General features: G+C 48.9%; 1 protein-coding gene across 2 annotated transcripts in view; it reads left to right on the plus strand.

Annotated features, from left to right (window-relative positions):
* The window catches only part of ACACB (acetyl-CoA carboxylase beta), a 138505-nt gene that overhangs the window by 72939 nt on the left and 40733 nt on the right, over positions 1 to 24833 (plus strand). For both annotated transcript variants that reach the window (XM_079942307.1, XM_079942306.1), the window contains 14 exons: positions 92 to 262; positions 2469 to 2630; positions 4475 to 4638; positions 6641 to 6791; positions 6890 to 6993; positions 8029 to 8110; positions 10559 to 10704; positions 11845 to 11995; positions 13522 to 13656; positions 15959 to 16105; positions 17545 to 17733; positions 19265 to 19365; positions 20928 to 21016; positions 21109 to 21233. In XM_079942307.1, the coding sequence (XP_079798433.1) occupies positions 92 to 262; positions 2469 to 2630; positions 4475 to 4638; positions 6641 to 6791; positions 6890 to 6993; positions 8029 to 8110; positions 10559 to 10704; positions 11845 to 11995; positions 13522 to 13656; positions 15959 to 16105; positions 17545 to 17733; positions 19265 to 19365; positions 20928 to 21016; positions 21109 to 21233 (1917 nt within the window). The remainder of the gene's footprint in view (positions 1 to 91; positions 263 to 2468; positions 2631 to 4474; positions 4639 to 6640; positions 6792 to 6889; positions 6994 to 8028; positions 8111 to 10558; positions 10705 to 11844; positions 11996 to 13521; positions 13657 to 15958; positions 16106 to 17544; positions 17734 to 19264; positions 19366 to 20927; positions 21017 to 21108; positions 21234 to 24833) is intronic.

Below are 24833 nucleotides of genomic sequence, written 5' to 3' on the forward strand. Positions count from 1 at the left end.
CAGGTCCTCAGCCTGCCTTTCGTGAGGGAGCTAGTACGTTTTCCCCGAGAAAACCGCTGGAAGCCCCTCGCGCACCTCCGTCTCTCTGCAGTGTGCCGTGCGCCTGGCCAAGACCGTGGGCTACGTGAGTGCGGGGACCGTTGAATACCTCTACAGCCAGGATGGCAGCTTCCACTTCTTGGAGCTGAATCCCCGCCTGCAGGTGGAACATCCCTGCACGGAAATGATCGCCGATGTCAACCTGCCGGCCGCCCAGCTACAGGCAAGGAAATGGGCTCCGAACCCTGGGGCTTCTGCACAGAGTGGGGATCCCCTGTCCTGCTCAGATTAGACCTCCCTGCTCGTCTCTTGGCTGGTGTCCTGGGGAGGGACTGTTTTAATGTGTGGGTAGCACGGAGAGCCATGCAATGGTTTGTCACCTTCGTCTGGCCATATAGCCCTTGGAGAAGCTGGCAAAAGCCATGGCCCTTCACCCTGGAAAAATCTATTTTATACAATTTGGGAGCATTTGTAGACCTCCCCAGTACCCATTCATAGACCGTTTTTTCATCCCAGCCTCCTCATGGAGCCCTTTTAGACATTTCCGCCCCTAATTTCTCCCCTATGAAATGTTAATATCACAGATATACTGTATATCGGTTTGGGTACTGTAGATATAGCTGTGCGTTATACAGGCATACCTTGTTTTATTGCACTTTGCTTTACTGCATTTTTTGTTTGTTTTTTACAAATTGAAGCTTTGTGGCAACCTGTGTCGAGCAAGTTATAATGGTGCCGTTTTTCCAGCAGCATTTGCTTGTTTCGTGTCTGTGTCACATTTTGCTAATTCTTGCAATATTTCAAACCCTCCACTAGCAAAAAGATTAAGACTCTCTGAAGGCTCAGGTGATGATTAGCATTTTTTAGCAATAAAGTATTTTTTATTTAAGGTACGCACATTGTTCTTTCAGACATACTGCTATCGCACACTTAATAGACTACAGTAGAGTGTAAATGGAACTTTTATATGTGCTGGGAATCCAAAAAATGTGTGTGACTTGCTTTGTTGCAATATTCGCTTTATCGTGGTGGTCGGAATTGAACCCCCAATATCTCCAAGGTCTGCCTGTACATAGGAAGAGTAAGATTATTTTCACCCCCAAGAACAAATGTTTGCCCTCTTGGGCTCACCCCTGCTAAGAACATGTCACCCAGAGTTAGGAACTCTTGCATTAATAGAAACTCTTTCATTTTTTAATTAATATCTCCTTCCTTCCTCCCTTTCTTTCTTTCTTGAAAATTTCTTTTAAATTTTTAAAAATTTAAATTTTGATTAAATTTAATTCACTGAAAATTTAATTTAATTAGTTTTACTTTGATTTCATTAGAATTTAACTTTAATTTCTTAAAAATCCTCCCAGAATTTTTATTCCGTTTTTTATTTTGTTTATTTTTTTCAGTTTGAAAAATTTCAGAAAAGTTGCAAAAATAATACAATTAACACCCATACCCTGCACCTCGGTCCACCACTTGTTAGCATCTGACCACATTTGCTTCCTCTCTCTCTATTTGTGTTTTTGTATAATTTTTGTTTTTTCTTCGCTCAACCTTTTGAGAGATGTTTTGGCTTGAACTTCATGCCGCTTTGCCTCTAACTCTTTCAGATGAGAACCTCCTGGGAATAATACAGTGATAGGATCGCCCCACTCCAGAAATAGAGCTTTGATGCCCTCCACTTACCTATCTAATGTTACTGTCTACATGAAAGTTTTCCCTGTTGTCCCAATAATTTGTTGCTGTCCTTTGTTTTTCAAGTCCAGGATCCAGTCCAGGACCCATACATCCCTTTCCATTTTCATGTCTCCTAATCTCTTTAATCTGGAACCGTTCCCCAGTCTTATTTTTTTGTCCTGGATGTTGACATTTGTGAAGTGTTCCGGCAGAATGTCCTTCCATTTGGATTTGCCTGGTCATTTCTTCCTGCTGGAAGTCACTTAAACACTTTGGCAGGATATTACACAGGTGCCATTGGGTCCCTTTTAGTGTGTCACATCCAAAGACCCAGCAGATTCAGTTTGATCTTTTGGTTCACCTGGTGTCCGTCACTGTCTGTTTTTCACTCGGTCCTCCAGCCCAGCTTTCCCTGTGTCCTTCACAAAACCTTCTTTGACTCTGCAGCTGGACACCACCATTCCCCCACTCCTTCCACAGCGCTCAGGATCTGTAACTTTTATTTGATGCTTGCGATGTTGTTCTGTGACTGTCGCTTCTTTTCCCAGCGACACAGTTCACTCCTTGGGGACAGGGTCAAGCCATCTGTCTTTCTCTCTCCGTGCCTCTCCTGCCACCATGTCGCCCGGTCTGGTGGGCACAGGAGGAGCTCAGTATATCCGAAATCATTCACCCCCTACCACCACCTGCATCGCCTCTAGCACTGGCCTCCACGTTTGGGGACTGACCCTCTGTTGGGATGGATTTCTTGATTTCAGATCGCCATGGGCGTGCCTCTGCACCGGCTGAAGGATATCCGGCTTCTCTACGGAGAGTCCCCATGGGGGGTGACGCCCATTTCTTTTGAGACCCCTTCCAACCCTCCCATCGCCCGAGGCCACGTCATTGCGGCCAGAATCACCAGCGAAAACCCAGATGAGGCAAGTCTGAGGGCCCTGAGTTTCCACCATCTCCGACCTCTCAGTGTGTGGCAGACCCCGAACCTTAGCCTGTTGAGACACCCAGGTTCACAGTTTATAGGCGAGGACGCAGGGATGCGGGAAGGGACATGCCACAGTTTATCCACATGTGATGTGTCCCAGGTACCAGGCAGATGCCTTCATATGTCAGTTACATGACAGCCCTGCCGCTGGGCTTTGTGACCCCACATTACAGCTCGGAGGTTGGGGTGACCACCTTCACACCCGGGACTTGGTGAGGCCATGGCCAAGGCCCACTGGTGGACTTTATAGACCACGTCCATCTTTGGGACAAACAGCCAGGTTTAGAGCACAGGCCCTTGGATTTCTGGCCCCATGAACTTTTTGCTGTAACATACAATCTGGTTCATTCTAAGAAGTCCCTGTGTGACTTGTTCCTACTTGTGCCTTAAGATACCAACCAGCTGGCATCTATCAAGTTTACATGCTTACTGACAGTTGATGGTCACATAATCTCCGTGACCTACCACAATTTAGTTGTTTAATAACTACATTTAAGAAATTTGGGATAAGAGAGGTTTGGGTTTTTTTATTTTTACCCCCCCCACCACCTTTTTTTTTCTGGTAAATAAATTTATTTATTTATTTTCGGCTGCATTGGATCTTCGTTGCTGTGCCTGGGCTTCCTCTAGTTGTGGAGAGCAGGGGCTACTCTTCGTTGCGGTGCGCGGGCTTCTCATTGTGGTGGCTTCTCTTGTTGCAGAGCACGGGCTCTAGGCTCGCGGGTCAGTAGTTGTGGCACGTGGGCTCTAGAGCACAGGCTCAGTAGTTGTGGCGCACGGGCTTAGTTGCTCTGCGGCATGTGGGATCTTCCCGGACCAGGGCTCGAACCCGTGTCCCCTGCATTGGCAGGCGGATTCTTAACCACTACGCCACCAGGGAAGTCCTCCCACCCCACCCCCACCTTTTTAATGAAAGAATTTTAAACTATGGTGACTGTATTAGTTTGGGATCTTTGGCTACAGGCTAACAGTCAGTTCTGATGGTGGACAAGCAAAAGGGGAAATTTTCAGAGGGTTGATGCCTTGTTCACAGGTGCCTGGGAGGATGGAGGATCACGTGTAGAAATAGCCCAGGCACCTGGAACTTTCCATCTCTTGCCTCCAGGCATGTCTGCCAAAACGAATGCCTCCATCACAAGCTTCAAGGGTTCTAATCCCAGCAAGAGGATCCAACCCACCCCTCCCTTTACCACAGTTATACTCAGAAGGGGATGTGTCATCCCCGCAAAGGGAATTATGTGTGTGTTAGCATCAGCAAGGGCTAACCCTGGATTTCCTTACCTGCTGAAATGTTCATAATCTGGAATTGGAAATCCAACTCCTCTTTTTTTTTTTGGCTGTGCTGCACAGCATGTGGGATCTTAGCTCCCCGACCAGGGATTGAACCCGTGGCCCCTGCAGTGGAAGCATGGAGTCTTAACCACTGGACCACTAGGGAAATCCCGCCAACTCCTCTTTTATTTACACTTTTTATTATCAACAATGGCAAACATTTAAAATCAGTATGTACCTTCGCTCAGCTCCATCAGTGATCACCGGTCCCACTTGGTGGTGGTTTTTTGACTTTTTTTTTTTTTTTTAAGTAAAAATGACACACATTGACGTGCTCACCTGGAAACACCTGCACCTCTAGTGAGAAGAATCAGTGTTTTATTCGTCACACTAAGCTCTTGGGTGCGGGGGCGGGGCGGGGCTCTTGGGTTTTCCTAGGATTTAATTCTGATGAAAATATATCTGGAGTAACTATTTCTTCCATTTTGCTTTTTCTGTTCTGGGCTCCAGGGGTTTAAGCCGAGCTCTGGAACGGTCCAGGAGTTGAATTTCCGCAGCAGCAAGAACGTGTGGGGTTATTTCAGCGTGGCTGCCACTGGAGGCTTACATGAATTTGCCGATTCCCAGTTTGGGCACTGCTTCTCCTGGGGAGAGAACCGGGAAGAGGCCATTTCGTCAGTATCTCCCTGCCTCCCTTCCTTCCCTCCCTCCCTCCCTTTGAGGAACTAAAAATTAACCTGCTGCTTCAGATGTAGCAGCACTTTAGGAGATGGGGAGCAGATCCTATTTTATTTTATTTTATTTTATTATTATTTTTTTTTGCGGTACGCGGGCCTCTCACTGTTGTGGCCTCTCCCGTTGCGGAGCACAGGCTCCGGATGCGCAGGCTCAGCGGCCATGACTCACGGGCCCATGTGGGATCTTCTCAGACCGGGGCACGAACCCGTGTCCCCTGCATCGGCAGGCGGACTCTCAACCACTGCGCCACAAGGGAAGCCCCATGTATCTTTTTAAATTGGAGTTTTGTCCAGATATATGCCCGGGAGTGGGATTGCTAGATCTTATAGTAATTTTATTTTTAGTTTTCTGAGGAACCTCCATACTGTTCTCCATAGTGGCTGCACCAACTTACATTCCCACCAACAGTGTAGGAGGGTTTCCCTTTTCTCCACACCCTCTCTAGCATTTCTTATTTGTAGACTGTTTAATGATGGCCATTCTGACCCACGTGAGGTGGTACCTCACTGTAGTTTTGATTTGCATTTCCCTAAAAATTAGCGATCAAAACTCCCTCATCTTAACATTTCTCCTGCCTTGACCTGGGAACAAAAAGGTAAACACCAGTTCAGTTTGTAAAATTAAACATTCTTGTGGAGGTGTCTTTTAGAGTGAAAGACATTTCATTTGCAAAGCATTTAAATCTGTCTGGGCTGGGGCACTTAGCCGTGAATTAAATGGCGTTTGCTGCTTTGAGGGAGAGAGTTTCTTTGCCAGCTTTGAATAATTCATCTTAATCAGTGAAAAATTGAGACGCTTGGAGCAAATAAGGATTAGTAAAAGGTGGGATGGTGGTCAGCCAGCCCAGCTGTCTCTGAGTGAAGGGACCTGTGTCTTGTCCCACACTGTGAGTGGCCAGTAATCACTTCAGCAGAATAGGAAGGAAAAATTCCAGCTCTTATTGCTGTCAGTGTCCAAGAGGGGGATCAACTGTCCCTGTTTTCCCAGGACTGAGTGTTTCCCGGGATGTGGGATTTCTCAGTGCTAAAACTGGGGAAGTCCTGAGCCAACCGGGACAAGTTGGTCACCTTTGAATCCAGTGACTCAGCCTGTAGATGCAGGTTCGGGTCCCACACCCAACTTGCAGTAGCCTATTTGACACCCTCATTTAAGCTCACTGCGTCTTCATTTTCTCACCCTCCTGCTGGGGTCTCGTGGCCCCTTTGTCACACCTGCTGGCAGCATGCAGGAGCGTCGTAACTGGTGTGAAAGCTCTCCTCTCCCAGGAAGGGTTCCTATGCCCCCTCTTCGTCTGGTGCCTTTTCCCCATAACTCTCTCCCTATTATTTCATGGAGAGCGGAGGTTTCTGCCCCTTGGACTGGACACCCTGTTTGGGGGGAGGCAGCCCCTCTGGGAAACTGGAGGCGGTTACAGCCAAGCACGTGTGGGCTGGTGACCGCCACGCCCAGAGGGGGGCACTGGTGTTAGCCGCCTACTCGTGCAACCCAGGCACACTGGACAGCTGTGTGGACAGGTAAAGAGCGGCTCGTTCTTGGGACACTGGGGGATTTTGGTAGGTCCAGCGGGAGAGGGAGTCAGAGCAACTGGCATGGTTAATAACAATTATAATCACTGTAATAAGTCATTTCATAGCAGTTAAGGTTTGTTGATCAGTGACCATGTGCTTTATACAGACTGTCTCATTTTAATCCCCAAGCATCTGTGTGAAGGCAGGGTTATTCCCCCATCTTCCAGATGAGGAAACTGAGGCCCAGGCATTTAAGCCACTGGCCCAAGATTTGCTGTACCAGTCAATGCTGGAGCTGACATTGCCCCGAGCCGTCTGACTCAGGGCCCTCCCTAAACTTCTGTGTGGTTCTGACTCACTGGAAACCACTCTAGACCTCTGATGACGTGTACGTTCATTGGGAAAACAATCCGTGTGCCTTCCCCTCAAGGAACATGGTGGTGGCGCTGAAGGAACTCTCCATCCGGGGCGACTTCAGGACTACCGTGGAATATCTCACCAACCTCCTGGAGACCGAGAGCTTCCAGAACAACGACATTGACACCAGCTGGTTGGATAATCTCATCGCCGAGAAAGTGCAGGTGGGGAGCTGCACGTGTCTCCCCCGGGGGTCCTGGAGCCCTCCTGGCTCCCCGTGGCTTTGGTCACTGTGGATACTGATGTGCAGAGTCTCTCCCAGGCCGAGAAGCCGGATATCATGCTCGGGGTGGTGTGCGGAGCCTTGAACGTGGCCGACTCGATGTTCAGGACCTGCATGACGGATTTCTTACACTCGCTGGAGAGGTGGGGCCCATGGGTACTTCCTTTCCCCTCTTGGGATGTGTGCTGGTGGCAAGTGAGGCAGAAACACGCTTTGTTTGGGTGTTAATCCATCAGCAAGCAATCAGTGACCCTCTCCTACGTGCTTGCGTCTGTAGAAGTCCTTGGATAAACTGCCCTAGAAGACGCTGGGGTAGGGGGCGGGAGGGGAGGGATACTCGAGGCCAACGCAGCCATCATCCTATAGACAGCGGTGCGCTTATTCGCGCTGACCTGTGCAAGATACGTCGTAACACTCAGGAGTCCAGAGAGGAGGAGGTGGATTTGAGAAGCAAAGCAGGTTATAGGTCACCTCTACAAATGGTCCTTTCCCAGACCCTCACCTGAATCAGAGGTCCAGTGAAATGGACCCTGTGGAAGTGGCCAGGAGCTCCCTCTTGGGATAGACCAGGGTTTCCCAACCTCGGCACCACTGACCTTTTGGGCTGGGTCCTCTTTTGTGGTGAGGGCTGTCCTGTGGGACAGGGTAGGAAGTTAGCAGCATCCCTGGTCCCATCCACAGCATCCCCTCTCCCCCTGGAAGTCAGAACAATCCAGTATGTCTCCAGATATTGCCAGGTGTCCTCGGGGTAGAGGCAGACCCCACCTTGAAAACCACTGTGGTAGGCAAAGGAAGCTACTGAAAGGGAACTAGAAGGGCGAAAGTTCTTAGTGCTTGGAGAATATGCTTTTGGATGGTAATAGAATCCCAATCCGTGATTCGTTTCTTTCATAAGCGGGTGGCAGAATTCCCACATAAGGAATTTTTTCAAGAAGCAATATGGTTATTGCTTCTTAGAGGAGCCTTTTTGAAATGTCACATCCTGTAGCAAGAGCAGTTTCCTTAAGTTCTAAGGGATGTCAGGTTCCTTGGGACTCTCCATTCCTTGCCTTTTATCAATCAGGTGTGTTGATAGTTAGAAGAGGCAAAGAGTGGGTGGATTTTCATATCCAGGGGATGGATGGCTGCGGAGTTCTTGGTCACTCCCAAACTGACCACAGGTCTGTCTTCTCTCTCAGGGGCCAGGTCCTCCCCGCAGACTCTCTGCTGAACATTGTGGATGTAGAATTAATCTACGGAGGCGTTAAATACATCCTCAAGGTAAAGGTCCCTGTTAGATGTCTCCCACACTCTGGTGGCTCAAGGGAGTTTTATTTCTGCAGTGGGCCATCCCTGCAGTGGATTTTCTCATGCTTGGTCCCAGGACTCCCCGTGCAGTCCCATGACCTTGAAATCTAAGGTCTTTGGATTTCAGAACCCGTAGGCTTGAGCCACGCTCACAAGGCACGTTAGAGCATGTGTTGGTTTCCCGTGGCTGCCGTAATGAAGTCCCATAAACTGGTGTCACTTCAAACAACAGAAATTTATAGTCTCTCAGTTCTGGAGGCCGGAAGTCCAAAATCAAGGTGTTGGCTGGACCATGGTCTCTTTGAAGGCTCCCAGGGAGCATGCATTCCTAGCTTCTGGTAGTTGTGGGCAGTCCTTGGTGTTCCTTAGCTTGTAGGTTGTCACTCCAGTCTCTACCAGTCTCTGGCTTTGTACGGCCGCCTTCTCTGAGTGTGTCTGTGTCTGTCTGTCTGTCTTCACACCCTCATCCTTCTGTGCCTGTCTCTCTGGGTCTCTTCTCTTACAAGAACACCAGTCAGACTGGATTTAGGGTTCAGCCTAATCCGGCACAACCCCTCCTTAACTAACTACATCTGCAAAGACCCTGTTTCCATTAAGGTCACAAGCCGAGGTTCCAGGGAGGACTTGAATTTGGGGGGACATAATTCAACCCCTTACACAGTGTGAGCCGGACCACTGCTCAAGAGCAGAGCATCTGGCTGCACTTCCCAGGGCTGTGAGACTGGCTTTGTCCAGCGTCTCTGCACCGAGAATCAATGTGTGGATTTCTGACTGCTTCCGGGTCTGTCACCGGCATCCCTGGAGCTTGTCAGGGTCGCTCTTCTCTGTTGGAAATATCTCGTTACCCGTCCTGAGCCGTCCCAGGCCAATTCAGCAGAGTATCAAAGAATGTTTGAGATGTGCGAGCACAGGGTGGGTCCCCCGGGTCCAAGTCGGGGTGACCTTTGGAGCGATGTGTCCCTGGGAAGCCAGGGCCTCCCCAGCACTTCCCAGCCTCACATTCCATGGAAAAGGCAACAGAATTTTTATTTTCTCTTACTTGATTTTGAACGTTGCTGAGCATACATTGAACTTTCAGCTTTGGAGATTCTCAGGCGTCGTTCAGCCACACGAGTGTGTTATCCACGTAACGTGTGTAAAATCGCTTCCCTTTTGCCTCTGATGCTTCCTGGCTACCTCTGGGGGTCCCCTCAACTTGATTTTAAATATGACACATGCTCGTTGCAGAGGATTTCAAAACAGCAAACAAGCATGAAGCGTCAGAAAAACAGTCCACCATGGGGAGCTCCCTGGTGGTCTAGTGGTTAGGATTCTGCGCGTTCACTGCTGTGGCCCGGGTTCAGACGTTTTAGCAGACTTCTTTTCAGTTATTTTTTTCCTTATGCATTGCTTTTATAAAGTTAAGATCATAGTGCAGATGTTTTTACTGCTTTGATATTGTCATGGCCTATAGTTTCCCCCTGTTATTAGCAAGTTTTCCTAACATCAGTTTAGAGTCTGCAGCACGGTCCAATAGTACTTTCCGCAGGTATGGAAATGTTCTAAATCTGCTCTGTCCAGTATGGGCCACCTGGGGCTATGGAGTACTTGAAATGTGGCGAGTGTAACTGAGGAGCTGAATTCTATCTTTCATTTAATTTTAGTTAACTTACATTTGAACATCTGGCTAGGGGCTACCATATTCGACAGTGCAGTCTAGAACATTCCACGGCGGCACCCACTGTTGGAGAGCTCGTTTGATTCTAGGTTTTCCCATAAATAACGTGGCAATAAATATTCCTCTATTTCTTGCCATCTTTTGTCACTATATATATATTTTAGAGGTTGAGGGCTCTTTAGGGTGTTACTTTTCTGAGAGAGAGCACATACTTTGAACTGAGGGCCAGGTGGGGCTGGTATTTCAGATTGAAATGCAGAGCTGAGGCCAGGGCCTGGCCATATATGTCTCCTTCCAGTGTCCCAGATCCATTGTGTGCCCCTGGGCAGGGCCAGGTCTAGCGGGCAGAGCCCAAGTCCATGTCCAGGCCACTGATGGAGGCCCCAGGTCTGCCTCACCCAGAGCAAGACCCCCATCTCCCTGGCTCCCAGGGCAACCCTGCTTGGAGACAGGATCAGAAGAAAGCCCCCAGCCCTCAAGGGCACACAATGGACAGTGATGCCTGGCCTGGGGCTACACCTGCGGCCGGCAGCCACTAGCCCACCCACAGCGCAGGTGTGGCTCGCTGACCCCGGGCTCCCTCCCCGTCGCTGCTCCCTTGGGGTGAGCGAGGGCTGGGTCTCGAGAGGTGAGGTGTCCACCCCAGCACTCCCGCTGTGGACACTAGCCTTTGCTTGTGGTCAGGGGGGCCAGGCGGTGCTCTGGGGGCACCGGGTCAAGCAGGCATCCTCATTTCAGGTGGGGACATTGAACTGTCCCCACAGGTGGCCCGGCAGTCTCCAACCATGTTCGTCCTCATCATGAACGGCTGTCACATCGAGATCGACGCCCACCGGCTGAACGACGGGGGGCTGCTGCTGTCCTACAGTGGCAGCAGCTACACCACGTACCTGAAGGAGGAGGTCGACAGGTGTGTGGTCGTGGAGGGCACACAGAGCCAGCTGTCCCCTGCAGGTCTGAGGGTCTTAGCTAAGGCACCTTCTCTGGAAAGTTCTGGGGCTCCTGGAGAGGTTAATCTCTCGGCTGGAATTCCATGCAGCTGGCAGGCATTTATGGGAGGCTCCCAGGAGGCCCTTTTCTAGTGACTTGGGAGGGTTCAGAGCCGAATGGGACGTGACTCCCAGCTCCACGGCCTGCAAGGTGTGTGCTGAGTGCCAGAGGCTCCGGGTCTGAGCTGCAGTGTCCACACCCATCAGATCAAGGCTTGGAGAAGATGAGGTCGTCCGATTAGGGAAGGGGCTATTTATTGAGCATCTGCTTACACCAGATGCCGCGCTAGGTGTTAGGAGACAGCCGTGGTCGTGACTCATGGAGTCTGTGGGGGAAGAGACACATCGAACGAACAGATGGCGGCAGGAAAGCTTGCTCTGTGTCTGGATGGGTGGAGGACGGGATGATCCGGAAGCACTTTGCACGGGGGCATCGCGTGTCCTCCTGGTCCAGCGTGTCTGACCACCCTGAGCTCACACGATGAAACAGACCCGCCCACCCCCACGGAAAGGCAGCAAAGACCCCCCCCCCCACCAAGAGAATAAGATGGGGAGGAGTGGGGTTCCAGAGGCCCCGTGCCTGAAAAAACTCCAGTTAGATTCCCTTCCGAATCCTCGATGGAAGAAGGTGGACTAGATTCATCCCAGATCGGTGTTTTTTTTACCTCTTTTTAACCCGTGTTCTATCTGCCAAGAATGTTCAAGATGATGATAAGGCATGCTCTTCCCAATTCTAAGGTGAAGGCTTTCAGTGGGTCAGTATTTACTGAATAATAGTGATTGATCGCTTTCTTTATGCCAGGGCCTGTTGGAATTATGTCAGGAAAAGGAGCTAGTTTTCAGCCAGTAAAGGGTCCCACCCAGCTCACTCCCAAAGTCTCTGCGGTAACTGTCAAATGCTACCATTTGGGAAAAATGGAGTAAGTCCCTCAACCCACACACAGAGTGATGCTCCCGGCTGCCTTTAGGAAGGGAAGAGGCTGTCGAAACCCTGACTCGGGCACCTGGGTCGACGGTCCTCCCCAGTCTCCCCACCACCTCCCCACTCCTTCTCTCTCCAGTTACCGAATCACCATCGGCAACAAGACGTGTGTGTTTGAGAAGGAGAATGATCCCACGGTCCTGAGAGCCCCTTCGACGGGGAAGCTGATACAGTACATGGTGGAGGACGGGGACCACATCGAGGCTGGGGGCAGCTATGCTGAGATAGAGGTGACTGCAGAGCTAGCCCCCTGGGAGGGAGGTTGGGCTGCAGCCAGGTCTCCCTTACACCCCCTCCCCCAGGGAGGGCCATCTGCCAATGCTGCTTCACCTAAGCCAACAGACCTCCCCTCTCACCTGGGCTGTCATCTGCAGATTCCTAAGAGAGCCATGTGTGTGGGGTTCAGCCCCAATTCCCTGCAATATCCAAAGGGAAAAAAAAATCTCAGAAATGTATACCTCCCCAGGAGTGAGTAAGAACCGATGAACGATCATGATGCGGACAATTAAACAGTGGTAAGCCGGGCTTCCCTGGTGGCGCAGTGGTTGAGAGTCCGCCTGCCGATGCAGGGGACATGGGTTCGTGCCCTGGTCCGGGAAGATCCCACATGCCGCGGAGCGGCTGGGCCCGTGAGCCATGGCTGCTGAGCCTGCGCGTCCGGAGCCTGTGCTCCGCAGCGGGAGAGGCCACAACAGTGAGAGGCCCGCGTACCGCAAAAAAAAAAAACAAAAAAAACAAAACAAAAAGTGGTAAGCCAACAGAAGCAAAGCACTTCCCACATGGCAAGCACTATTCTAAGCATTTTATCTGTCTTTAATTACCTTCTTTAATCTTCCCAGCAATCATATAAGTTGGACACAAATGGGACCCCCATTTTGTACATGAAGACACGGGGCCCAGGCAGGCTAAGGAACTCACTCAAGGTCACATCAAGCCAGGATTCAAACCCGGCCTCCATTCTCTGCTGCCCAGGAAAATAGTGATTTTTGTAATGAAAATACAGCAACGGTAGTAGCTGACGCTTGTCGGCCTCCTACTATGTGCCATCCTGCTTCATCCTTATCAGCGCCCTGTGAGGCAAGACTGTCATTTCCTCCCATTTTACTGTTGGGAAAACTGAGGCTCAGAGAGGGGAAGGCACGTGTGGAGATCACAGAGTGATGGGTGGGAGCAGGGTTCCATCCCAGGCCTGGCTGACTTGGGTGCCCAAGCTGTGAACTTCTGAGCAAAGGGTGGGACAGTCCTGTCGGTCTGCAGCCCACACGTGATAACAAAACTCATCACGTCCACACGGCCCGACTCTCAGACCAGTTCAAGAGGCTTATGACTGTACTGCCGTCATGTTCTTCATTCCCCAGAGGGTTTTCTCACTGCCTTTAAAAACCGGAGCTGGTCACAAAATGCACCGCATTTTAGGAATGTGTGTGTCAGTCACCCTACATCGTATGATTCATCTGTATTTCTAAGAGAGAGGCCTTCCTTTGGAAATAAAGATCAGTTTCCATGTCTGTAAAATGGGCACAAGGAACACCTGCCTCTCTGGCTGGCTTTGCAGATGGAAAAAATGTATGCCCAGCACTGTGCCTGGTACACAACAGATTGTGTAAATGCTGGTTCCCTCTCTCCCCTCCGCTTGAACTCTGCCCACGGAGTCATTCAATGTAAATGACACGGCCCCTGCTCCAGAGTTACTAGTTTGGGGTGACACCGGCCAGTCCTAGTGGGCTCCGTCTAATTTCTTCTTTCTGCAAAACAGGTGATGAAGATGATCACGACCCTGAATGTGCAGGAAAGTGGCCGGGTGAAGTACGTCAAGCGCCCAGGGGCTGTGTTGGAAGCAGGCTGTGTGGTGGCCAGGCTGGACCTCGATGACCCTTCTAAAGTGCACCCGGTATGTGGCACCCGGCACAGCTACCCCGTGAGCCAGATAGGCTTGTGGCCCCGGATCTCCCGCCACCACCTGCTCCCAGCAGCCAACACGATGGGCGTAGGAGTGTGTCTGCCTGTGCTCACATCCTTCTCAGCAGCTTCCCATCCCACTTAGAATAAAAGCCATGTGTTTCCGATGATCTCCAAGACCCCCCTTGAGCTCTGCCCTGCTTTCTTCCCTGGCTTCATCTCCTCCCCCACTACCCCTCCCTTAATCTAATGCTCCAGACCCGTCCCCCTGGGGCCAGCTCCCTCTGCCTGGAAGAACCTTCTCCCAGACGCTTACAGGGGAAGCGTTCTTCCTGTGAACTTTGACGCAAACATCATCCCCCCAGTACGTTATATAGAGCTGTCAGGTCTCTGTGACATGACATGACTTACCCTCCTAGAGTGAGCCAGGCCTGCGGGGAGGTGGCTTGCCATCTATGCATGTAATTTTGTTTTCTCTACAATAATTAGTGTATATGCCCAGGAAAAAAGAAAAGCTAGAAAAGCATTTTTTTTAAAAATCAAATCGATTCTTTTCTTCAGACTATTCTATTAGTTTCATTTGTTTTCTTCTCCTTCTTTTCATTATTCTTTTTAGAGGGTTCCCAAAGCTAGAAATAGACTGAGCTTTGTTAGATCACCAGGAAGGTCTGTGCTTGCTTTGTGATTCCTTTTAGCAAACGTTTCCCGGGCTAGGTTCTTGAGACAGCGCCCAGCCACAGGTCAGGAGGCTCACAGATGCCCGTGAGAAAGACAGGCAGATAAGCCTTTGTAATTCAGCTCAGTAAGTGCAGTCAGAGGGACTGCGCTTGGCCGCTGGCTGTGAGGGCCCAGGTGGAGAAGCCAGCAGCAGATTGTGGAGAGGGGAGACCCTCTGGTTAATCTTCAAGGGTGAGAGGAGCCTGCAGGGTTGGGAGTGGAGTCGAGGGACAGGAAGCTGAGGGTTCTGGGCCAGCAGAATAGCATGCCCCAGCTCCTGGGTCCCAGTGCCTCCCACAGTTGGTGTTGAGTGGATATTTGTAGAATAAATTAACAGACGAATGGATACATTAAGTCAGTGTTGCCCCTTTAGGGAGCTTTTTATTTGGGGATCCTTTAAGGCTAAATGTTTATGATTTACAAAAAGCACGTACACGGGCTTCCCTGGTGGCACAGTGGTTGAGAGTCCGCCTGCCGATGCAGGGGACACGGGTTCGTGCCCCAGTCCGGGAAGATCCCACATACCATGGAGCGGCTGGGCCCGTGAGCCATGGCCGCTGAGCCTGCGTGTCCGGAGCCCGAAACGGGAGAGGCCACAACAGTGAGAGGCCCGCGTACCGCAAAAAAAAAAAACAAAAACAAAAAAACACGTACACTTGCATGACAGTTTCCTAAATTTTCACCCTGCTAGGCATTCATCTTTGGGGTTCGAGTGAGACTGAAATAAATAGAAATAAATAGATCTTGGTTTGAAAGCAAAGCAAAACAAAAACATCTGTCGACAAAAATAATAAACAGTCTTTAATAGGAATAGCAAAGAGTTTTATTTGAACCAAACTGAGGACCATAGCCCGAAAGACAACCTTTCAGATAACTCTGAGGAACTGCTCCCAAGGAGCATTTTTTTCAGCACAGTTTTATGTCTTGTCAGAACAAAGAACATGAAACAAGTCAGGGATACATTCCTTCAAGGTTTCAGGACACACACACACACACACACACACACACAAACAGAACAGATCAGCATGTACACAGCGAGTCCATATGGCCTTGGCACCTGGGAAGGGAATCTTATCATCAAAGGAGAACCAGCATGGGCGTCCGAGGAAGGGAGGCATTTCATCTTTATTTTTAACGTGGACATTCTTTACTTTTATTTAACAATTAAAACTCATGTACAGTGTATGTTTGATTGGCTACAAACTGGCTGCTCTAGTTAGCATGAAATTCAAGTTAACTCATGTAGAAGCCAGAATCACTTCCCCAGATCTCAACATGTGAACGTTTTGTTTTCAATCACATCTAATGCCCTCCAGAATTATCTGGGGTACATAATTGACTCTGACATTTGTAAAGGGGAAGATGTGGAAACCTCACACAGGGGTGTGAATGTAGCAATTTTAACTTTCCAATACAATGTTTTCTTCTGTTCCCCCCTCCCCCGCAGGCTTCATGATAACCGCATTATGTGTATTGTGTATATTGTGTGTTGGTAGCTCTGCCTCGGCCCTTGGCTTGCATGTCTCTTTCAGAGGCCACAGTGGCCTTGACCTCTGACTCCTGTGGTGTCCCATCAGGCTGAGCCATTCACGGGAGAGCTCCCCTCCCAACCAACGCTGCCCATCCTCGGAGAGAAACTGCACCAGGTTTTTCGCAGTGTCCTGGAAAATCTGAGGAACATCATGAAGGGCTACTGTCTGCCGGAGCCTATTTTTAGCATCAAGGTGGGTCACGTGGGCAGGGTAGGTGTGTATCACACACACGTGCATAGGTCCGCATGAGAGCCAGAAGATCCCAGAGATCTTTATTGAGGTAAGAAATGAGAAAATGATTCATCCTCTGTTGTTTCTATCAAGGACCCATTCTCAGGAAGTTCCTCAGTTTCATTGTAAACATCAGTGTATGTTTCTCTCTGATTATAAACTGTTGTAAAGGTGACATTGCTTTTTGGGGTTGGCTTCAGCTCAACACTGAGAATGTTCACATAGTAAGTTAAGAAAGGAGTCGATGTGGGTCACCCTCTTAAAGAGACGGCGAGGAAGGGCTTTGTCCAGAAACACAACTCTGTTCATCATCCCAGGGTCCCGTTGTCTGTAGAGAAACAAGTCCTCAAATTTTCAGACCTCCGTGAAAGACCCATGCTGCTAAACTCAACGTCAGTAACTATAAAACTGCTACATCCCATTCCATCCCAGAAAAGCCAATCACGGTGCTGGTGGTCATAGTAATAACTCAGCCCTTGTCCTGTACATGCTATGTGCCATCTACTACTCCAAGTACTTGAACCTTATTAAGTCATTTCACCGTCCCAACAACCTAGGAGGTAAGAACTGTTATTATTTCCATTTTACAGGTGAGGAAACTGAGGCACAGGCTACAAAATTTGCCTGGTTTCACCCATGAAGAGGCAAAGAGGGGACTTGAACCCTGGCCCCCTAGCTTCAGAGTCCATGCACTTAGCCCCTAGGTTATGCTGCTTAACTGCTAGAATTACAACATTTTTTTAAGTCTTTGCACTTGCCTGTGTGTGCATGGTTTCATTTTTAAACCTTACAGCCACATTATGGGGTTGGCGCCATTATCCTCCCCATTCAAAGACCATCAACAGTTCTGCTTCCGGGTGAGCCGGAAGCAGTGCAATGCAGCTGTTAAGAGTCTCTGAGTCTGCCTGAGTTTGCCTCCTGGCTTTGCTTCCTACTAGCTGGGTGACTTTGGGTAACTTAATTAACCTCTCTGTGTTTCAGTTTCCTCAACTGGAAAATGCAAATAATGATTATTCCTACTTTGTGGGGTTGTCTCTGAGGATCAAATGAGAATATGCAAATCCAGGACCTAGGACAGTGTCTGGCACAAAGCCAGCGTCCCACAAATGTTCGTTTTTCCCAGGGCCTGGTGTTCTATCCCCACACCAGGCTGGCTGTTTGGATGCATGGAGAGGGGAGTGGGGCCTTCCTGGGTCGGGAAACTGGGTGTTCATTCCCCCTGTGGTCAGGGGGCCATTCTACTCTGGACTGTTCCACAGGCCACTGGGTCTAGATCTTTGGCCACTCAAGTGCACGGGGCCTGGATGGGCTGAGCGTGTCAGCTGCCCCATGGTGGGCGGCCGCGGCCGTGCCCATGCCCCCAGCACAGCCTTGGGCCGACTCTGTGCTCCCCGCTGCAGCTGAAGGACTGGGTGCAGAAGCTCCTGATGACCCTGCGGCACCCAACGCTGCCACTGCTGGATCTGCAGGAGATCATGACCAGCGTGTCGGGCCGCATCCCCGCCCCCGTGGAGAAGGCTGTCCGCAGGGTGATGGCCCAGTACGCCAGCAACATCACCTCGGTGCTGTGCCAGTTCCCCAGCCAGCAGGTGGGTGCCCCCCACCCCCACTCCAGCCCCGCTGGGACCTTGTCTCCCCATCAGTGCGGACGTCCGGTCTCTGATCAAATCGGGCTTCACGAGACCCACCGACAGCCAAGATGCTGGGGACTGGAGTTTTCTTTCACGTCTCCTCTGCAGGATCGCAGCATTTCCCCCAAAACGACAGTTGTTTAGAGGAACATAAACAGTTATTAGGCCTCACTCTGTATAACTCGGCTGCGGAACAGGAGTAAGCAGTTGGTGCAAACAGAGTGAACGTTTTCCAAAAATACGCTGGCTGACACAGTAGAGGACATTGTGAGTTCTTCTTGCCAGTGTGTAGAACTGATTCTCCCCCTCTGCTTTGTGTAAGGTGACAATCTTGGGGCTATATGTATATATAATATTATTTAAGAATGGAAACCATTCCCGGGTAGTATCAGAAATCTCTAATAATTCTACAATGGCCTCGTTTTGTTCTTTTTTGGGGTCGCTTTTATCAGGCGTTTTAAAGGAAATCTGCATTTTGAAGAGCCATCTCTTTTTTATCTTCATGCCCTCTGCCTGGTTATAAGGGCTGCCTCCCACCATCACCCCACCCACATGTCAGCAATTTGGGGCGCCCGAGGTCAGTGTAAGTCAGTTTATTCCCAGAGGTCAACCTCTAGGTTGGAGTATCGTTCGGCCATAAAAAGGAATGAAATACTGATTCATGCTACCCCAGGGATGAACCTTGAAAACATGATGCGCAGTGAAAGAAGCCAGTCATTAAAGACCACGTGTTGCCTGATTCCATTTATATGAAACATTCAGAACTGGCAAATCCACGGAGAAGAGGAAGTAGATCAGTGGTTGCCAGGGGCTGGGGGCGGGGGGGTTGGCGAGTAGCTGCTAATGGTTATAGGATTTCTTTTGGGGGAGAAGAAAACGCTCTGAAATTGGATAGCGGTGATGGTTGCACAACTCTGTGAATATACTAAAAGCACGGAATTAATTGTACACTTTAAAAGAAGGGGAGCGGAAGGTGATGGTATATGAATTCTACCTCAACCAAAAAATAATGAAAACAAAGCTCTCAGGGACCCCAGTTGAGAAAAATACATGTTGGAACCTTCTGGGAATTTGTTATTGATGCAGGTTTTTCATTACATGTTTTTTTTTGTCGCCACAGACAACATGCCGATCGCATTAAATCTAACTGTAAAAATAGGACCCCCATAGCCAACACCCTCATGCTCCCTGGGGTTGGAAATTCCCTTCTCCTCTTTCCCCAGAGCATTTGAATTTGTGGAGAGGGATGATACAGTGGTGCGTGTCTTTATGTGATTGTTGTCATTCTGAGCTCTTGAGTCCTCAAGCCACGTGTTGAGTGGGGTGTGCAGAGCTGTTTCTGGGTGGCCAGAGGGCTTTGGGGCTGGAATTTTAAATTTTTGAATGGGATCCCCATGGGAGCCTGTGGTGGGTCCTTCTGGTGACTTCTGTGTGGCAACCAGATTGTGTGGTTTGAGTGGCCTGTGACCTGTCCTGTTTTCCCATGCAGATAGCCACCATCCTGGACTGCCATGCGGCCACCCTGCAGCGGAAGGCCGATCGGGAGGTCTTCTTCATGAACACCCAGAGCATTGTGCAGCTGGTCCAGAAGTGAGTCCTGGGCCCTCCTTGGGGTGTGGTTATCACACTCAGTTATCCATGTATTGCCCCAGGGTGGTGCTATCTTAAGGGCAGGCTAAGACTGAGAGACAGTGCCTGGGGTCCGATACCCCACTTACAGCCCCAGCACAGCCCTTCCTAACAGCAGAACAAAGCAACACCCTTTACCTCCGTGAATCTCAGTTTGCCAGTCTGTAAACTGGGGATAAAAACACTTCACACACCATAAGTCATTTTGAGCTATGAGCAGATTGATTTTTGTAAAGTGCTGACACATAGTGAGTCCTTGTGGTAGCTTTGATTATGAGACAGTGGGATGAGATGGCTTTATAGGCTGTAAAGGTTTATACAGATTATCCTTGCGGTTTTGGGGGATCCTTGCAAAGGAGGAGTTGGCGAAGAATTTGTATTTTATCTTAAGTAGTTCTTGAGCAGGGAGAACTCTTCTGATGATAAAAAGAACTGCCCTTTTGCATGAAAACTCTACCCAGCAAGAAAGCTTTGCCTATAAGGACAGAATCCAAACATTCTCAGACTTCAGCGAATTCATTCAGCGCATGTTAGCCATGAGGCAGAAACTATCAGAGGTACAGAGGATATAGGACTATAGGAAAATGCCGTCCTTTTCAGGGCGCTCCCTGGCTCATGGGGACTCATACTAATAAGATAGGATCGCAGCTGAGGAAGGAGATGGGAGTTTGGATTCCCCACCAAGTGAGAGTCACAGGTGGATGTGCAGGATCCCTTTGCCTCCCTTAGCCTGCTAACGCTAACCCATCCTTCAGCAATGGAAATGCCTGGGAGAAATGAACAAATGACAAACGAATCAAATTCCATAGCAGGATTTTGTGTGTTAAATATAAATCGCAAAGCTCTGTCTTATGTTGTGTTCGTGTGTGTTTTTAAAATCACATCTGAATAAGAGAGTATTTTAGGTTCTTCCTCTCTTTTGTTGTCCTTTGGTGATGCTGGGGTGAAGCTGCTTTCAGCTTCCCTAAAACTCAGCATCACATTCTCTTACACACTCAATTCCCTGTGTTCTGAAATAGTTTAGAAGAGGAAATGGTTTAAGGAACATCCAGGTTACCATTTGGTTTTAAAACGGAAGTGAAATTTACACAGGGATCTTTTGGTAAATGTCCTTCAAGTTTTGTTTTGTTTTGTTTTCCAATCTGTCTTTATACATTGAGTGGTTAATTGAAAATTTTTGCTTTTCAACCATGCATGCAAGGCTGACCCCTTTCAGCATCCCAACTCTGTAAGTGTTTTTCCTTCTCTCTGGGGACGGGCAGGCATCATCCAAAGGCTCAGGCTTGGCCTCTCGTTGGATGTGTGACCTTGGGCAAGTCACTGCTCTCTCTGGCCTGCGGAGTTATTAGCACAAATGAACTAACTCACACATCCCTCCCAGGCCTAAAGATTAGAGGGAGCAGCCTCCAGTTTCTTTATTAGTGTTTTCTCCTTATTCAAATCATAAAAGTCCTGGCTGTGGATAACTCCGGCACCCCAGGAAGTAGAGTTGATCACTAAGCCAGGCTTCCCTTCCTCCCCAGATACCGCAGTGGGACCCGGGGCTACATGAAGGCGGTGGTGTTGGATCTCCTGCGAAGATATTTGCTGGTTGAGCACCATTTCCAACAAGGCAAGAGTCGCCACCGCAAGCATTGGTGACAAGCCCACGGGGGCAGGAGGGGCCCCGAGCCTTACCCCACGTGGCCTTTTGTCTCCCTGCAGCCCACTACGACAAGTGTGTGATAAACCTCAGGGAGCAGCTGAAACCAGACATGTCCCAGGTGTTGGACTGCATCTTCTCCCACGCGCAGGTGGCCAAGAAGAACCAGCTGGTGATCATGTTGATCGTAAGCAAGAAAAGTCACCCTTTACCCAGAGTGGGGGTAGCTCAGGGCTCCACCGACTTTTTCTGGAAAGGGCCAGAGAGTAAATATATTAGATTTAGCCCAGGATATGGTCTCTGCCCTGACCTCTCAATGCTGCTGTGGCACAGTGTAAGCAAATGGGCATGGCTGTGTTCCAATAAAACTTTGCTTATAAAACTAGGCAGTAGGTAGGATTTGTTGACCCCTGGGGGAGATCATGACTAACCCACAAAGCACCTACTGTGTGCCAGGCACTCCTGACATGCTTTACAAATACTAACTTGTTTAATTCCCTAAGCAGCCCTAGGAGGTCGGTACCGTTCTCATCCTCCTTTGACAGCACAGAGAGGTGAAATCACTTTCCCAAGGGTACCCAGCTTATAAGTACAGAGCTGGGATTTGAACCCACAGCATGGCTCCAGAGTCATGAGCTATGATTAGTCAAGGGGTATTGGATTCCGAGTCTTCTGGTAGGGCTTTCATTTTGCCTTCTTGGTGAAGCGTGGAATGTCTTTGTTCTTATTTCTCCTCCTACTGGGTAATAATTAGCAATCCTTTATAGCTAAAGATTTTTTTCCTTGACGTGACTTAGAAAATGCAGGATCAGCAGATAGTAGCAGAGACTTGGGCTTGGCTTATAGCAGGAAGGGGTCGGCAGATTTCTTTTTTCTGTAAGGGGCCAGAGAGTAAATATTTCAGGCTTTGGCCATGAAGCCTATGTTGAAACTACTCAGTCCTGCCATTGTAGCGTGAAAGTGGCCATAGACAATATGTGAATGAATGAGTGTGGCTCTGTGCCAATAAAACTTTATTTACAAAACTGGGCAGTGGGCCAGATTTGGGCCTGGGCTTATAGGGCAGTTAACACTCTAACAAAATGGATTCATAAATATTGATATTTTTGTAAAGAATCATTTAAAAATCTCCTAATGCAGCATGAGATTCTCTTAATCCAGGCTGTACTTGAGAACCACCTGGGGTGGGGGTTGGGGGAGCTTTTAAAAAATACAGATGCCCAGGCCCCACCCTTGGTCCATTAACTCAGGGTTTCTGTGGATGGGGCCCAGGCATTAGTACTTTCTGAACGCTTCTCCAATGGGAAGTTTAAACGGGGACTGTATATTAGATAATAATATTGGTCTAGTGTTCAATTTTTGGAGTGTTTTAACAGTTCTACAGTTAGCTGGGGAGAGATCTTTTTTCTCAAGGGGGTACATTCTGAAGTAGTGGGAAGGGTCATGGTGTCTGCAACTGAAAGAAAGAGAAAAGAGTGAGAGAGTGTGTTTGCGTGTACAGGCATGCACGTATGCTTACTAGGAAAGCAAATGTGAAAGTTTAGCAATTGCTGAATCTGGATAATTTTCGATGTACTGATCTCCTGTAGTTTTGAAGTTCTTCAAAATTAAATTTGGGGGACTTCCCTGGTGGCGCAGGGGTTAAGAATCTGCCTGCCAGTGCAGGGGACACGGGTTCATTCCCTGGTCCAGGAAGATCCCACATGCCACGGAGCAACTAAGCATATGCGCCACAACTACTGAAGCCTGCGAGCCACAACTACTGAGCCCGCATGCCACAACTACTGAAGCCCGCGTGGCTAGAGCCCGTGCTCCACAAGAGAAGCCACTGCAGTGAGAAGCCCGCACACCGCAACAAAGAGTAGCCCCCGCTCGCTGCAACTAGAGAAAGCCCGCGCACAGCAGCGAAGACCCAATGCAGCCAAAAATAAATAAAATTTTTTAAAAAATTAAATTTGGGAGGAAGGATCCCCAAGTGATTGCAATATGCAGCCAGGATTGGGCACTTAAGACCAAGGACATATCTAGTCTTGGGGGGAATTTCATTGCTAAAATAATATAACCCTTTTCTCAAAGTACCTCCTTTGGATGGAGTCTTCTTAAGTGTGAGTATCTGTAAAACAAAGGATGCCTATAATTTATTACAGTCCACTCACCATTTGTTCATAGGCCAGGGCTTGGGTCTGTGGGTTATTCTGCTGTTTGCTACTCTTTGTGTACATAATAACTCTCTTTTGGGCATGAAGTTCTTAAAAATAATGTTCATCAGAGGATGGCCTGGGGAAGAGGACGGCCTGGTGGAATGGCCCCCAGATCAGAGAACTAGGGCACTGCCAGGGGCTTCTTGGTGAAGGAGGCTAAAAATGTTGTAGCAGGTGTGGTTTGGGGGTTACATGTGAGATTCATTATTCTTCTGGCTCTCTTGTTTCCATTTGCTAGAAAATGGTGAGTTCTTTGCATTTGACGGTATTTGATGCTTTGGAGATTTTGAGCAAAGACTTGTTAATTGAGTGATTACTTGGAAATGAAATGTTTTTGAGTCTTTACAGGGAACCTCATTTCTGAACATCAATTCAGTGGTTATAGGACTTTGCTAATGACAAAACAGAGAAAACAAAACATGATGCTGTGAGCTAAAATACACGCCATGGGACCACTTCACAAAAGTTAACAAGAAAGAGAGTATTTTAGACTTTTGTGTGTAGAGTGTGGTGGCCAGATTTTAAAATTTTTCATACAAAACTTGTCTTGAGTCTTTCCTCTCTTATTTATTTTTTATTCCTATCTTTGGCCATGCCACACGGCTTGCAAGATCTTTCCCAACCAGGGATTGAACCCAGGCCACAGCAGTGAAAGCCCAGAATCCTAACCACTAGGCCACAGGGAACTCCTGAGTCTTTCCTTTCTTAGAAAACCACTAGCCTGGTTGTTGGACAGCGCCTACCTTCTGTGCTATCCTTGGAGTCACAGGCTGGTGGAATGATGGAGACTAATGCCACCGCCACTTGATAAAGCAAATCAGAATTTGGGAGGGAGAGAAAGTTTAGAATAATTTCCCACGAGATTTCTTCAGCACTGACATGCTATGTGTTTGTGTACAAGTGTGAAATATTAATATGTTAAAAAAATTTTTTTCTGACTGTAAAAACAGTGTGGTCTCATTCTAATTAGGAAAATGCAGAAGCAGATGCGGAAAAGAATGACCCCTGGCACCACCACCTGGTGACCACTTGGAGAACGGCCTGGTGCAAGGAAGGGGGGGTGTGATGCCCAGGCATTCAGATTCCCAGCATTCATTGTTCTGTCTTTGTGGGTATTGAGGGAGTATAAGCTCTGAGCCATTACCGAGCCCTTCTTGCATTTAGGGCATAAGAGGAGTTGCAAAGACCAGTCGCATGCGGCCCTGGTCTCCAGCAGAAAGGTCCCTTGTTCAGAAGCAGAGAGGAGGGATGCACGTAGGAACCCTCATCCCTGCCTCTTCTGCAAGTTCCACCTCTAGATCTTCTTTCTTGCAGGAAGCCTCCCTTGACCTATCCAGGCCCTAGATGCTCCCCTCACACTGGGGCTCCTGGAGGGTAGCTTACACACCCTCACCAAAGCCTCCCATGTGGCCCTTACTCTTTGTTCATAACTGCCTCTATTTCCCCTCATCCCTCTTCTCTGAAACTGAGCTCCATAAGTCAGGCAGCAACGTTTAGAGGAAGGACGGAGAGGCCATAGCGACAGGAGAGCCCTGGGTTCAAATCTGGCTCTGCCTCGCACGTGCTTGGTAGCCTTGGGGCAAGGC

This window comes from Stenella coeruleoalba (assembly GCF_951394435.1).
Source record: "Stenella coeruleoalba genome assembly, chromosome: 14".
NCBI classification, from domain to species: Eukaryota; Metazoa; Chordata; class Mammalia; order Artiodactyla; family Delphinidae; genus Stenella; species Stenella coeruleoalba.